Raw genomic sequence first — 16591 nt, 5'->3', positions numbered from 1 at the left:
AGGGAGGGGCTGTCATGAGGAGCGTGAGATCCGAAAACCACGTCCGGTTGGGCCAGTAGGGGGCCACCAGAGTGACTTGCTCCTTGTCCTCCCTGACCTTGCATAGCACCTGTGCAAGAAGGCTCACTGGGGGAAAAGTGTACTTGCGCAGCCCCGCGGGCCAGCTGTGCACCAGAGCATCTGTCCCAAGGGGAGCCTCTGTGAGGGCATACCAGAGCGGACAGTGGGTGGTTTCCTGGGAGGCAAACAGGTCTACCTGGGCCTTGCCGAACCTGTCCCAAATCAGCTGGACCGATTGGGGGTGGAGCCTCCCCTCTCCGCCGGGCAAGTTTTGCCTTGACAGCGCGTCCGCTATCACATTGAGGTTGCCGGGGATGTGATTGGCGCGCAGGTCCAAGATTGGTCGTATGCCGCCGCCTTTCTTGGGTACAACGAAGTAAGGGCTGTAGAAACCCTTCTTCGTTTCGGTCAGAGGGACAGGCTCTATCGCGTCCTTGATTAGAAGGGAGGCGATTTCCTCGCGCAGGGAGTGGGCATGTTCGCTGTGCACTGCGGAGGAACGTGAAGGGGGGCGGAGACCTGGCAAACTGAATTGCGTAACCGAGTTGGATGGTCCGGTGCAGCCACCGTGACGAGCTGGGCAGTGAAAGCCATGCCTCTAAGCTCCATGCTAGGGGCACCAAGGGGACGAGTATTTTGGACGTACCCGGCAGGGCTTCGCAGCGGTGCGGAACAGGTAACGCGGCGTCGGGAGGCGCTGTGGCGTCCCGAGGCTCTGGTGCTGAGAATAAGCTCAAAGCACTTACCTTGTTCCGCGCACCCGGCAGGGGGCGGGTTCATGACTGAGGAGGAGGTCTGATGCTGGCGTCCTCTGGACTCGTCTGAACCAGCCAGCCGGGGAACAGTTGTGGGGCTGAGGGCGGGAGCACCGCATCCTGGGCGCCGAGACTGTTGAGGCCTGAAAGCACAGTGCCGTGAGAACGGCATTTGCGGGCCATGTGACCCAGAGGTAAAGGAAATAGCTCTTTTATTGAGAATTTGGGTACCTCAGCCCCCGTCAGGGGGTGCGGCAAATGAAAAAACAAAAGATTCTCCTCCCGGCCCTCCACCGGGGGACGGAGTGGTCTTACCACCTCCGGAGCTAACTTCTTGTCCTCTGGGTCCGGGTCCTCGAAGGGGTCCGTGAGGCAGGGGGCGTATGCTTCCTGCGGTTTGCTCGACGCCGGGGCTGAGAGCTGGGCCCAGGTTCGGGCGGAGCAGAAGGTCTTCTGGACGCGGGAGGACGCCCTCGGCGAGCAGGTGGGGCCTGGGCCGTGGCGGCAAGCTTGCGGCGTGGCATGATGTGCGAAATGGCCTCCGTCTGCTTCTTCACCAGCGAGAACTGCTGGGCAAAATCCTCAACGGTGTCGCCGAAGAGGCCGAACTGGGAGACAGGGGCGTTGATGAAGCGAGTCTTGTCAGCTTCACGCATCTCAACCAAGTCCAGCCATTGCTGACGTTCCTGGACTACCAGAGTGGCCATCGCCTGCCCGAGTGCTTGCGCTGTGACCTTCGTCACTCTCAGGGCAAGGTCGGTCGCTGAGCGCAGTTCCTGCAGCGTGTCGGGATCAGGGCCACCCCCGTGCATGTTGCGAAGTGCCTTGGCTTGGTGGACCTGCAGGAGAGCCATGGCATGCAGGGCGGAAGCGGTGCGTCCGGTTGCACTGTAGGCCTTCGTGGTGAGCGAGGATGTTGCTCTACAGGACCGGGAAGGGAGTACAGGGCGGCCCCGCCAGGTGGTAGTGCTTCCGGGACATAAGTGGAGCGCAACAGCTCTATCCACCTGGGGGATCTCTGTGTACCCGTGGTGCGCTCCGCCGTCGAGGGTGGCGAGGGCGGATGAGCAGGTGGCGGTGCGACAAGTGGAGAGGGGTGCTCTCCACGAAGACGTCAGCTCATCATGCACCTCCGGGAAGAAAGTAACCGGGGGGGCGAGGCTGTGAGCAGCGCCCCACGCCCAAGAACCAATCGTCCAGCCGTGATGGCTGTGGGGAGGATGGAGGGTTCCAATCCAGGCCCACGCTGTTGGCTGCCCGGGAAAGCATATCGGACATCTGTGAGTCGGCCTCCTCCTGGGCGTGCAAGCCTGAAGGCAGCAGCCCAGAGGAGCCCTCAGCATCAGAGCCCACGCCCTCCGATGTCGCGGCGAACTCATCTGCTTCCATCACAAGAGGGTAGGCAGACTGGCTGTGAGGCGAGTCGCCGCCACCTCGAGCGGGGACGGGAGTCAACGAGCGTGCCGGGGCGCGGGTGGTCCGAGGGGGCGTACCCGGCGGAGCTGCACCCGCTGCCATCCCCGAATCGCCTCCATCGCCAGCCGCATCGTACTCAATCCCGTGGGAAGAAGGAGCGACGCGGGGGGCGGCTGGAGTGGCTTGCTTACGGTTGTAAGCAAGCCGCGACCGCAACGTTGTCATGGTCATGTTCTCGCAATGAGAACATGAACCATCCACAAACGCAGCCTCGCTGTGATCACTGCCCAGACACACGAGACAACGCCTGTGGCCGTCGGAAGCGGAGAGTACTCTACCGCATCCAGGAACAACACAGGGGCGGAAAGGCATCTTTATAAAGACGCGTCCTTAAAAGGACGTTCAACACCGCTGTGTTTTTTGCTCTTAGAGGAAATTACTCTTTTAAATAAAATCACTCTTTTATGAATGAAAGAACTCGTGAGAGATCTTTCTTATCTGCAACTGTCGATGCGCTCAGGGGCAGGAAGTGCACAGCCGTGCAAACAGGAGAAAGCCGCTGTTGTGCGCCGTAGAATCCAACAGTATGCAGCAGAGGATAGCAGGAACTCGGTGTGTAAAACGCAGCAGTCTGCAAACACGACCATCGGCTCCGAAGAAATTTTCTGAATGAACTCCCGTATTTGCGCCGCTTAAATACCCGTATGTCCGGGGGCGGGACATGCAAATACTGGTTGCCAACTCTCATTGGCTTTTTTTCATAGTTCAGAGGTGAATATCGGCGCTCAAGAGAGACCCCTAGTGTTGCTTCTCTGACACAACGTGGAGATACATTACATAAATTAGGAAATAAAATACAAAAGAGTTGTAATGTTGATTTTTTTATATTTTAACAAATCTAATATTTAAAATGTTGTTTCTTTTCATGCACATTATGGATGAAAGATATTACAAACAAGATCTTATTTAAAGAGAAAAATACTTTTTCTCTTCTAATGACTTGAAAGATTTCAGGAGACATTTCCAGTAAGGGAACAATGATGCTCCCTGGTTTTTACAGTGCATTCTGGGAAAACTAACTTAGGAGATTTAAAAATCTGGTGATCAATGTTTTAGTTTTATTTTCCCCCACCTGAAATAATTTCCCTACTTTTAAAATTCAAATTTTCAAATATCAATATTACGAATACAATTTGAAACATTTGAATTTAGTTTCAAAAACATGTTGACGTCCCCAATTGTAACCAATCACAACGTACCAAATTTGGATACATGCATATTAAAATTGCACAAATTTGTTAGAGCTACAGCAGATGGTGAGGTTTTTGGTCAAATACAACTTACATTTCTGTCTCTTCCTCAAGCTATTGTATCGTTTCAGAAGAGTTGGAATATGAAGCAACATAAACGTTGTCCATTTCATTTGTTGTCTCTTTCATTTTTGGTAACATTCACTTTTAAAGAAAAGAGCATTGTGGACAATCTCTAAATATCTTCTTTTGTGTTTAATGGACAAAACAATTTATACTGATCTGGAACAACATGAGGATGAGTAAATGATGACAGAATTTTCATTTTTGGGTAAACTATCCCTATAAAGATGTTTGGACGGAGCACCTGATGATGGACAGCTGTCCCTGAGGACTTTGGGAACTGATGGATGAACCTTCCATTGGGGACCACTGCCTGGAACCACCTGCCAGCTGCAGTTCTCCCTTCCAAACGAGCAATAGCTTCCATTGAGGAATTGACCTGAGGGAACAAGAGACGGAAATTAGACATTTTGAGAACACTGGGGTGGGAGGAGAGAAAAGAAAGAGAAATATGGGCTAACAATCTTATCCCTGAGCTCAAGAGCTTAGAAGCTTTGATAAGTAAGAGTCTTTGACCATTTATAAATGACTGAAGAGGCATAAGAGGGCAGCTGAGATGTGAGAAACAAAAGAGAGTTCTTGAGTGCAAATGAGGATATGGTTTTGAGGTAAAAGAACTGAAAGGCAGGGATGAAAATGAGTAGGAAGGCCATATTATCAATGGGACCTCAAGCCCTTCCATAAACAGACAATTCGTTCAACCCTGCGCTGAGCTGCAGGGATGGATCTGACCTTCATTAAGAAACATGGGGAGGAAAAACATGATTGCCCTCCAGCGATCGAAGGCATTACTGATGACAAATTGTCCGCTGGCATGTAACTTATAAGCTTTGCTCGCGGTGAACATATTAGCCAACACTGGTCATATAAAATGACATGCTTTCTTGACATGTTTCCGGGCAGTGTCTGCATTCACAGGATGAAATATAACATGGCAATTATGGGAAATGGCTTGTTAAAAAATGCACTAAAAATGCACAAGTTCATAAAGGAAATATATAAAGCATATACTGTATTTTTTTCCAACTTGTGACTTTTTAAGTCAAAGATAACTTATAACCAGACAGCCTGTGTGCCAATGATTTAAGTGTAAGTCATAGTTGTACTAAATGTAATGTATGCTTTAAAAAAAAATTATCCGGACAGCGTTATTTTCATTACAGTATTAGAATTATGAGAACGATATTTCTTTCTTGCTTTATTATTATTATTATTATTATTATTATTATTATTAATATGAAGAAAGTTTGGTGAACTCTGACCTGCGAATCTAGATGACGAATAGAGATCAATATAAGGTCGAAACCTCACACATTGACTTCTTGGCTTAATTCAAATAATACATATTCCATAACTGTGTGTATGAACTGTTGTAGGAAGGTGATAAGACAGTGTATTTTAACTATTTGAATATAGCTTAACATTATTTGTGATTTATTTTTTTTAAATCAGAAGCCCTCGCATGTGACATCATATCCTGGTACGCGTTGTGCTGCGGCCACAAATACTGGCACCTTTGGAAAATATAATCAAAGGCGGCTGTGAACATTATGTCTTTAGTTTATCATTTTGATTTTTCATTCACGTTTTTCATTCATGTTTGCCACAAATATTGGCACCCCAAGAAATTATTATGAGTAAAATATATCTGAAGTATATTCTCATTAATATTAAAACAGTACACATGTGTGACAAGGAACATGAAATTGTTCAGCCATGACTTCCTGTTTCAGAGGGGTATAAATATGAGGTAACACTTAGGCCAAATTCCCTTAGTCATACACCGCAATGGGTAACACCAAAGAATATAGTTATAATGTGTGACAAAATGTTGTTGAGCTTCACAAAATGGGAAGTGGCTATAAGAAAATAGCTTAAGCTTTGAAAATGCCCATTTTCCTAAGCAACCAAATTGGCCCGGTTTCTAGGGAGAGTAGAGCCACATGGGGTAACCTCTTCATGGTCGCTATAATGTGTGGTTCTCGCTCTCGGTGGGGTGCATGGCGAGTTGTGCGTGGATGCCGTGGAGAATAGCGTGGGCCTCCACATGTGGTACGTCTCTGTGGTAACACGCTCAACAAGCCACATGATAAGATGCGCGGACTGACGGTCTCAGACACGGAGGCAACTGAGATTCGTCCTCCGTCACCCAGATTGAGGCGAGTCACTACGCCACCATTCTTCCACGTATTATCCAAATTGGGGAGAAAAGGGGAGAAAACATCAATTAAATTAAATAAAATATGCCCATTTCCACCATCAGGGCAATCATTTAAAAGTTCCAATCAATTGGAGAAGTTATTAATTGGCCTAGAAGAGGACGTGTGTCTATATTGTCTCCACGCACACTGAGGAGGATGATTCAAGTGGCCAAAAATTATCCAAGGATCACAGCTGGAGAATTGCAGTAATTAGTTGGGTCTTGGGGTCAGAAAGTCTCAAAAACTACAATCAGATGTCACCTACAAGTTGTTAGGGAGGGTTTCAAGATAAAAGCCTCTCTCATCCAACAACAAACTCATGCATTTTTAGTTTGCCAGACACTACTGGAACTTCAAATGGGACCGGGTTCTCTTGTCAGATAAAACAAAATAGAGCTTTTTGGCAGCAAACACCAGAGATGGATTTGGCACACTCAGCGAGGTAGCCATATGGAAAAGTACCTCATGCTCACAGTTAAATATGGTGGTGGAACTTTTAAAGTTTTAGGGCTGTTTTTATACCAGAGGTTCTGGACATCTTGTTCGGATGCGTGACATTATGGACTGGACATAATTGGGACATAATTCCAACTGATAAAAAAATCTAAATCTGACTGGCTCCGCCAGAAAGCTTAAAATGGGCCATGGATGGATCTTACAGCAGGTCGATGATACAAAACAAATATCAAAATTAACACAAAAAATGGTTCAGTGACTACAAAATAAAGGTTCTGTCATGGCCATCCCAGTCTTCTGAACTGAACCCCATAGAAAACCTGTGGGGTGAACTGAAGAGGAGATTCCACCAGCATGGGCCTCAGAATTTGAAGGATCTGGGGAGATTCTGTATGGAGGAATGGTCTCAGATCCCTTGCGATGTGTTCTCCAACCTCATTAGGCATTATAAGAGAAGACTGTTAGCACACATATATTTGACAATATATTTTTTTATATATATTTTATAAAAATAGTATTGTGTTTGCAATTGTTTTATATCAAAACAATTGCATGATATTGCAGCTGTTTGATATTTTATTTTAAAACAATGGAACTCAAAATCAGACATTGTTAGGTGACATTGGTTTTATGTTGAAAAACCTGAAATATCTTGCTTGCATAAGTATTCAACCCCTGTGCTGTGGAAGCTGCCAGGTTACACGATGAAAGAAATTGCCCTAAAGATGACACAATTACTTTACCATTGACATACACCTGTGAATAATTAAAGTTGCAATCACATTTTCTGGATAAAAAACCCATTGTTGAAGGATCATTGGTCAGGATGTGAATCTGAAGGAAAATGAAGACCAAAGAACTTTCCACAGATGTTAGAGATAAAGAAATAAAAATGCATAGATTAGGGAAAGGGTACAAAATAATATCCAGATGTTTGGATATCCCAGTGAGCACAGTTGGATCAATAATCAGGAAGTGGAAGCTGCATCACACCACCCAGGCACTGCCAAGAAAAGGCCGTCCCTCAAAACTCAGTGCTCTAACAAAAAGTAGACTTGTGAGAGAGGCCAACAATCACTTTGAAGGAGCTACAGAGTTCAGTGGCAGGGAGTGAAGGAATGGTGCACCAGTCAACCATATCAAGAGCACTGCATAATGCTGGCCTGTATGGGAGGGTGGCAAGAAAGAAGCCATTACTCAAAAGGTACCATCTGAAAGCATGTCTGGAGCCAGAAAGCATGTGAGTGACCCAGCTGCGATGTGGAAGAAGGTTTTGTGGTCAGATGAGACCAAGATAGAGATTTTGGCCAAAACTCAAAGTGCTATGTGTAGCACAAACATAATACTTCCTATGCCTCAAGACACATCATCCCTACAGTGAAGTATGGTGGTGGCAGCATCATGCTGTGGGGATGCTTCTCATCATCACGGACTGGGCATCTTTATAGAATTGAAGGAAGAATTGATGGAGCAAAATATAGGGAAATACTGCACGAGAACCTGCTTCAGTCTGCTAAAAAGCTGAAGCTTGGGAGGAAATTCACCTTTCATCATGACAATGAGCTCAAGCAAAAAAGCAAAACAACATTGGAGTGGCTCAAGAACAAAAAGATAAATGTCCTACAGGGGCCCAGTCAAATTCTTGATCTCATTCCTACTGACAATCTGTGGCACTATTTGAAAATTGCAGTCCACAACGTCACCCAACCAACCTGAACAACCCGGAGAAAATCTGCTGAGAAGAATGGGTCCAAATCACTTCATCACTGTGTGCAAAGCTGGTACATATGTACCCCAAAATACTTAAAGCAGTTATTGCAGCAAAAGGTGGATCGACCAAACATGTATGTGTGGGGGTTGAATACTTATGCAAGCAAGATATTTCAGTTTTTAGTTTTTATAAAACATATTTCCCAACAAAACAAATAATGCCACCTTACAATAATTTATTTTTAATTTCAGTGTTTAATAATAAAATATCAATCAGAATGAAAGTTTAGCATTTTTTTGTTTGTTTGTTTTTGGTTTGAGGAGTTTTGAAGTGTCAGTTTTTTCAATGATGCCACATTATGATTATAAACAATGGTGTTACAAAGAGAAGATTTAGAGTAATATTTTTGCTACCTATAATTTATTTCAAACCAAAAATAAATGTCAATAAAACCAACATCGATAAACAGAAATGAACAGGAATGAACAGTGATCATTCATTTTGTGTACAAACATAAGACTTAGAATAACATTTGTCCTAAGTGTAAACTTTCTCACAGTTTGTGTGTGTTGGTGTGCGTGCTTGTGTGTGAGCATGTTTCGTGTGTGCTAAGTATTATTGCCTCACCCTTTCATTTGTGTGTGTGTGTGTGTGTGTGTGTGTGTGTGTGTGTGTGTGTGTGTGTGTGTGTGTGTGCTTGTGTGTGAGCATGTTTCGTGTGTGCTAAGTATTATTGCATCACCCTTTCATTTGTGTTTGTGTGTGTGTGTTACGCATTGTGGATGTGTTATAGTATCATCCTTCCATTTCTGTGTGTGTGTGTGTTTTGCCTTGTGGCTGATTTATTTGATTTTATTGTCTAGCCCTCATTTCCCCGAACACCACGAGTGAGATTTTTTTTTTCTCACATCACCACAACACCACAATCCACCCCAATTTTATGTGTGTGTGTGTGTGTGTGTGTGTAGAGATAGCAAATGTTGGAAAAGTTGCCAAATCTCCTGCTACAGTTTTTTTAAAGAAGCAATGGTTAAAAATGGTCATTTTCGACCCCAAAGCTACATATGGGTTAACAAGAGGCCTAACAGGATGGAGATAAAGAGCTAAAGTTAGTAAGCCATTGAAAGCTTATATGAAGGCATCAACTTTAAGTAAATGTTTTTTTTTATATTTCATTTTTGGAATTTTGGTAATGTCATACATTTCTATAGAATGGAATGGACTAACAGTACGGAAAGTAATATTGAGGAAAAATATTCAAAATCATTAAAACCCCCCAAAAAAATATGAATATGAAAATATCTGCTCAGACAAAAATAGTGAAAATATTTAAATTCACCCCATTGCTCACTTGTGATATAATATAACTGTAGGATCAAATCTATTAATGAAAAACTATAATAAATAATTAATAACTCACATTAATATGATTTTCATCTTAATAAAATTGTTACTCAAATTGTTACTAGTAAATCTTACAAGTTTACTATTTTTATCCAATATACTAAAAACTATTTGATGCAGACATATACATGTTCTGTACAACAGGATTGACTTGAATGCTCTGTACAGAAAATACCAAAGAGGAAACTTGCGGGATTAAATGTGGGAGAAAAGTCATCTGTATTGAAATGCCTCAGTGGTAAATTTTATGTTTTTTTTAAAAAACTAACCCTTTTTTGTATTTAGATTTTAAATATAAAAAAATTTATCAGAAAGTTATACTTTTATTTAATAAATTATATGCATTTTTTCCCAGTTAATTTTTAAAGACAAAATCAAAATTGTTGTTTTGTGGCTTTAGTTGTCATCAACATATGCTAACGCGGGAATGCTCTGTAAAATATAATTGCTTGTTCGACTCTAAACTTGAAGAAAGATTTTAGCTGGAAGACAACAAAATCAGTGATCGTTGTAGCTGCTTAATAGAAACAGGATCTATGCATTTTATGTCAAAAAGTGACATTGATTGATTAAACAGTTCATCGCTATCAGCCAAGCACAACACTACAGACAGCATCCGTTATAAAACTGTGGACAAATGTCATGTTACACATTCATCTGTATCCTTTCAAATCCGCTCTATTTCTCTAAAGTAGAGTGCAAATCATAACACATTTGATCTTTTACACATGGAGAGGGGTTAACTTTGTATCCATGCTTGGCTGTTCAACATAAAACAATAAGAAATAGTAGCCCAAAAGTCTGAACATGCTTACATTTTTTATTTTTCTCATTTAATACAACTTTAATACATTCGCAATTTATATTAGCAGCATACTAATTTGAGGGAAGTCTTATTGAGCAATTTACATGAACGTGTGCATTTTGTGGTATATCTCCATGTTGGTTTCATTGCAGAATGCACGCAAGTTGGCATGAACTCCAGCTTGGCAAAACTTGGGCAAAACCTGATGGTTAATGCAAGGAAATCTGAACCTTTGTAGAAATGAGTTAACATGCAAATGTAAGTCACACTTTAGCTTACATTTACTTAGTTACCTACAGATTTTGCAGAATCTTATCTTTATACAGTATATCAATTTATATATAAGTTAATGCTACTCTTGACTAGCTTATATTTCTGAGACACACACAATAAAACAGAGATGTGGTCATTCAATCTGAATCGGAAATCACAATGCACATTTTCATTTATAAGGTTAACACTGTAGTAATTATGGCTTCACAGACTCATCATTGCTTTGTAATATATTTTTTAATGTTTAATATTTTTGTTTATTTAAAATATTGCTTTAAACCTGTGCTCGTTCGATGATCAGTCTTCCGAATATTTTCATTATTCATGCCTTTGCGTGTAAGGTATTTGGCTCCGGGCACATTGCTACTTTTAGTTTATTTCCACAAAAAAAAAAAAAAAAGACCCCTCAGTTTATGTACCATAGTTAAACATTTCTATTATGCCCACACTATATACATAAACAATTGCTGTGTACCAAACGACACACTATACACTATGAACTTACACAATATACATGAACTCAGCCATGTAGTGTATGCATTTTCATGGTGTAGTATTGGCCCAATTGGAACACTTCACATTTTTTATTACACAGAAGTGTTCAGCATTTAGAAGCTGACGGAAGTGACGTTTCAAGTGCAAGTGGTGTGTTGCCACTAGCTTTAGCGCATTAGCAAACCTCAGTTCAACACTTGTAACTTAAACAATATACATATGTACACAGCTTGGGATGATAGTAAAGCGTTTAACTCACATTTGTTAGGTCTGTATCCACTGAAGTTTTGCAAGCTACTAAATTCTTAATTATTTAAAACTGTTTGCCAGGCCACCCCCACCCCCTGGAATCTACGCCCCTGGTTTCTGCAATGACAACAGCTACTGAGGCAGAACTACTCCCACAATGTCCAATAAAAGTAACTCCTGTTATATAATGAGCAAACACATGATGGCTTCATTAAAGAGCTGCTGTCTGCTTCCTGAGCCACTCTATACTCTCCTGTCCTCCAGATGGACTGCACTAATACTCACAGCAATGTTCTCCCTCATCGTCCCCTTGTGGACAGTCAGGGTTGAAGTCACACAGCTGGCTCACATTGATCTCGTGGCCCTCTCTGCAGTGATAGCGGCCCCGGAGAGTGGCATTTCGAGAGGTTTCTGGGAGGAGAAAGACAAGAGGGTGTCAGAGTCACTAATTACAAAGACAGTTCTCCTGGAGGAGTCTGAGTTTAAGTACCTCAAGGGTACAGTGGCAATAAAGCAGAATTTGAATTGCTGTAACTGTTCGATTCCAGGGTCAAACCTACTTGGGATGTAAAGTTGCGTAAGCAGCCTATATCATTAACCCGCAGACTACTGCCACCCCATTTTTGTCTTGTACATCTTTTACAACTCTAGATTATGTGTTTGTGTAACAGGTTGGTGCAAAGAGGTTTGATTTATGTATTTCCAATAGCCTTTTTGCCAATAAAGTATTCCTGAAAGCAGCATTAAATTATCATGTTTACAATACTCTTAGAAAAATTACTGTGGCAGTGCCAAAGGAAAAAACAAAACAATATGAGAGCTCTTTAAATCTCACACTTCAATGAGATTAAAAGGAGTTATTAAACAAAAATTCTGCAGGAGCTTGCTCATCTAATCTGCCAATCAATCTGCTGGCTGCTTTGTATATAAACCGCCACTTCACTCTAGTGACAGTCTTTCTGGCATCCCTCCACCTCCCCATCTCCTTCCTCAATCTTCTAAGAGTTCCTGCCCATAGATTCCTTAATATACTGTATAAAGTATTCCCATGGGGGGGGTCGAGCTTCTTCCTCGTGCCCCTTCCTTGAGCTCCTTCTTTGCAGACAGCATGCCACATACAGCACGTTTACCCTTTATCACTCAAAGATTATATGGGCAGGCGAACTCGGGAAACGGGGGGCGAATGAAATCTGACAAAACTACTCCAGTAATCTCACTCGCTTCCTCTAGAGGTTCAGAAGAGATCTCAACACTGTTTAAAAACTGTCCCAGATTAGCCAAGATACCAAAATATGCAATAAAAAGTCATTTTTAAATAGGAACGCCACTTCTCTCAAGATCAAATTATCTGAACCATGCCATTCACATTCATTGTATTGCTCTTTTCTCTCGATAGCTCTATAATTATTTCTATTTTTATTTAACTGGAAGAAGCAAAGGAGACAAAGGTACAAAGGTGATGCTTTAACAAAATCTAACTCCATCACAATATGTCTCCAGGGATATGAAAATGCATCCTTTGAGCAATAAAATGTACCATTGGGAAACCATGGTATTTTAATTTGTACAATGTTACTGGCCGATTTCCATAGTCAACTCCAAGGTACTTCAAAGAATAGGTACTATCATGGTACAAATCCAAACAACAATGGCTTTGCCATGGTATGTCCTAAAACATTGAATTTCCATGGTACCATGGTACTACACAGTGCATTTGGTGTCTGTGTAATAGGTTTGCTTTATGTCTTTCCAATACACTTTCCGCCAAGACAGTATATCAGAGGGCTACATTAAAACTTTAGCACAAACAAACACAAAGACATCAAGTAAATTTGAGCACTTTGTGAAACTAAATGAGGCAGAAACAGGCCATAAAAGAGGCAAAGTCTCAGAGAAGTCACTTGATTTTTATTGCTTCAATGGTGGGAAAGGATACTGACAAAGGCAACAAATGAAAACACAAAAATGCCCTTACTTGTTCAATATAGACTAAACAAATGTGTTAATGCAACAATAACACAGCCACAGATCTAAAGAGACTACAATGATAACATTATAGCATGAGCATACACTTCATCTACCTTGTTTTACGGGATGATATATGGATCATTTTACTATGACACCATATTGATTGTTTTCAGAGGACTTCAGAATATGTAGTATGCAACAATGACCCACATAAGTATTGTGTGGTGACCGGATTTATGTGTGCTGAGATAACATCACAGCAAAGACGATCTAGCTGGGTTTGCATATCTATCTGTCTCCGGCAGAGCAGTACAAACGGACCACGCTCACCAGGGGTTTGTCTTACGCTGCTGACTGTGATAAAGAGAACTATTGTAGAAAAAAAAAACAAGCTCAATGATATGATTCACTTTTACTTCCTTTTAAAAAAAGGAAAATCACAACCTAGATGTGATTTTATCACTGGCGGGAACAAGAGGCATAATACATCCTTGATATGGGGTGATAAAATATTTAGTTGGTAAGACTAGACACAAGTGCTTTTCATATGAGATAAAACCACCTCCACGTCCAACGAACAAGGATATAACCAAATATTAGGGGTGGGGACCAAAATAATATTTTAAAAGAAAAGTTTATGTAAAATTGAAATTCTGATTCACTCCCACTCGTTTCAAATTCATATAACCCATATGACCCTATTAACAGTCCCAGTCCTCATTCATTATGTAAAAAAGACCAACTATGCCTTTCTAGAAAACAAAAAACTAAAGCCATATATGTTTGGGATGTCATGCTGGTCCAGTATGTATTGTCATGAGTAGGACCAGGACTGGGCCTTAAAGGGATAGTTCACCAACAAATGAAAATTCCCTCATCATTTACTCACCCTCTTACCTTCCCAGATGTGTATGACTTTCTTTCTTCTGCGGAACACAAATGCAGATTTTTAGAAGAATATCTAAGACATTTGTAGCTCCAAATATTACATAAAGGATACATCAATATGACTCTAGTGTTTAAATCCATATCTTCAGAAGCAAAATAATAGGTGTGGGTGAGAAACAATCTTTATGTCCTTTATTACTACAAATATCCACTTTAACTTTCACTTTCAGATGTGAAAATAAAACTAAACAGGCTCCACATGTGACATTCAGATGTAAAAGTGAAAGTGGATATTTAATCCAAAAGGATTTTGGAGAATTATGGGATACTTTTATGTTTCCTTTGTGTGATTTCTGGAGCTACACACGTCTGGTCACCATTCATTGCATTGTATGGACCAACAGAGCTGAGATATCCATTGAAAAATCTTTGTATGTGTTCTGCTAAAGAAAGAAAGTCAAACACATCTGGGATGGCCTGAGGGTGAGTAAAAGATGAGCCAATTTTCATTTTTGGGTGAACTATCCCTTTAAAGGATCATTCTCAAACATTAGTTACACTTAGGCTACAATTCCCACACATAGTGTATGAACATTGCACTTACAATGGATGAGAAACTGCTTTTTAGTACAGGTCTTTTTAAGTGCAGTCTATTTACTCTCTTTTACTCTTGCTTGGTGACATCCGTCTCCTAGTGTCACATCTTTAAAACTGCGACTGCAGTCGCAATTACATGCCTTGAGCGAGATCCATCAGCTCATGTAATTGGCATCATAATTAATTGCTCGGTTTTTACAGCTCAGCATGGCACCCCTGCTAAAGGATTAAAAACAAACAAACAAAAAAAAAAACACACACACAAACAACTAATAGCCTTTTTAATCAAAAATAAACGCAAAGGTGGTGCTAATACACAAAGCTGCTCTGATACATATTCTTTGTGATTTGGGAACAAAGACGGTGATGAATACATTGAACTAGCATCAGTTGTGATGCATCAATGTGCAAGTACTAAAATGATTTAAGTATTGTTCGGCTTGCATTTGACAATCAGCCGTAATAGTGAGTCATCCCTCTGCAGTCTGCAGGGCAAGCATTCTTATCAGAATGCTGAAAGCTAAGCCAAGATAAAAGATGCTCAGTCTGTCTCTGCACTTGGGAAAAAGCCTAATGACCAAGGTAAACAAGCTCTGCGGTACAAATGCCAACACTTGTAAACGAGTCACCAAAAATCATCATCTGCAGGCCCTGATGTATTGTTTGCTGTATAAAGATCCTACAATCCTGGGTAGCACACTTCATGCACAACATGATCTATGATTAGATACAAAAATGAGTTTAGAACGTTTTTTTCTCAGATTTTATACAAATGACTGCGGACCCATACAAATAGCGGGCCTTTAGGTTGCACATTGTTTGGTGCAGTGTAAAATGCAGATTAGCAATGATTTAAAAGAAAATGGGGTGTTCACATAGGATGATTTCTTGCATTGTACAGAGCACAACTGAATGGAACATCAATCAGGTGTTTCAAGAAAGTTTTCTTTTTTTTTTATTATTTGAACTTTGACATTTTTAACTTGGCATTGTCTTTAAATGGCAACATTATTGGCATGAAATGTCACTCTGCATGTGTAGATAGAGAAACGGATAAAAATATTTAGATTCCAATATATATTTATATATATATATATATATATATATATATATATATATATATATATATATATATATATATTAAATGTTTAAGATTGTACCCATTTTAACTTAATACATATGATGTGTATGTGAATGTAGCCATAGGGTAAACAACACAATGAATATAATGGGTACAGTACATGATGACGAGGTCTCTGTGTGTGTTTGTGTGTGTTCGTTCATTATAGCAGAAGATCCGAGTGTGCATTTTGCCTTGTAGACAGATACAGCTAATCCAGTTTGAAATGTGTTCTCCGAAAATGAGATGACAGTGAATCGAGTGACTCACTGTGGATGCAATATGCTTTTCTCAATAGAAAAAAAAGAAGCAGAGGCTTTCTGTGTCCTGATTCTGAGAAACCGGCTAATAGGACGAGACAAAAGAAGCAAATGATGGTCCTCTGTACTGTAAATTCACTGCACGTAGCTGACATTCTCGAATTGCTTACAGGGATTTGGATAATACAACACTGTAAAAACAGTATTTGGCTCTTGGTTGTCAGCCCTGATCTTATAACAGACGTTGAAGATAATAATACTGATAATGGACAAGGCAGATCAAATTAGGCAAGACCTAGATCAAAGACAGTTCTGGTGTCTGAATATGCATTGTTCCTTTCTACGCAAATGCAGTGTGTCCAATGAGTAGCTAGTATATACACTTACACTGTATGTATTCAAGAAAGAGTAGGCGAACAACACCAGATAACATACTGCATCTGCAGGGATTCTATAGTGTGAAACGTCCATGAGCACTGATGGTCTGACACCATCGGCACGCGGACGCTTCACTGTGTGTGTGTGTGTGTATCACTCCGCTTGTGTTCATGCCGTTCTAA

The 16591-nt window shown here is 41.2% G+C and overlaps 1 protein-coding gene across 1 annotated transcript in view; it reads right to left on the bottom strand.

Moving 5' to 3' along the window:
- LOC127662397 (ALK tyrosine kinase receptor-like) overlaps nucleotides 1–16591 on the bottom strand; it is a 643215-nt gene that overhangs the window by 93734 nt on the left and 532890 nt on the right. The window contains exons 6-7 of the mRNA XM_052153544.1: nucleotides 11484–11609; nucleotides 3849–3983 (exon numbers count right to left, since the gene is read on the bottom strand). Coding sequence (XP_052009504.1) covers nucleotides 3849–3983; nucleotides 11484–11609 — 261 coding nt within the window. The remainder of the gene's footprint in view (nucleotides 1–3848; nucleotides 3984–11483; nucleotides 11610–16591) is intronic.

Source organism: Xyrauchen texanus, chromosome 22 (genome assembly GCF_025860055.1).
Source record: "Xyrauchen texanus isolate HMW12.3.18 chromosome 22, RBS_HiC_50CHRs, whole genome shotgun sequence".
Lineage (NCBI taxonomy): Eukaryota > Metazoa > Chordata > Actinopteri > Cypriniformes > Catostomidae > Xyrauchen > Xyrauchen texanus.
This window is presented reverse-complemented; position numbering and strand designations above follow the sequence as displayed.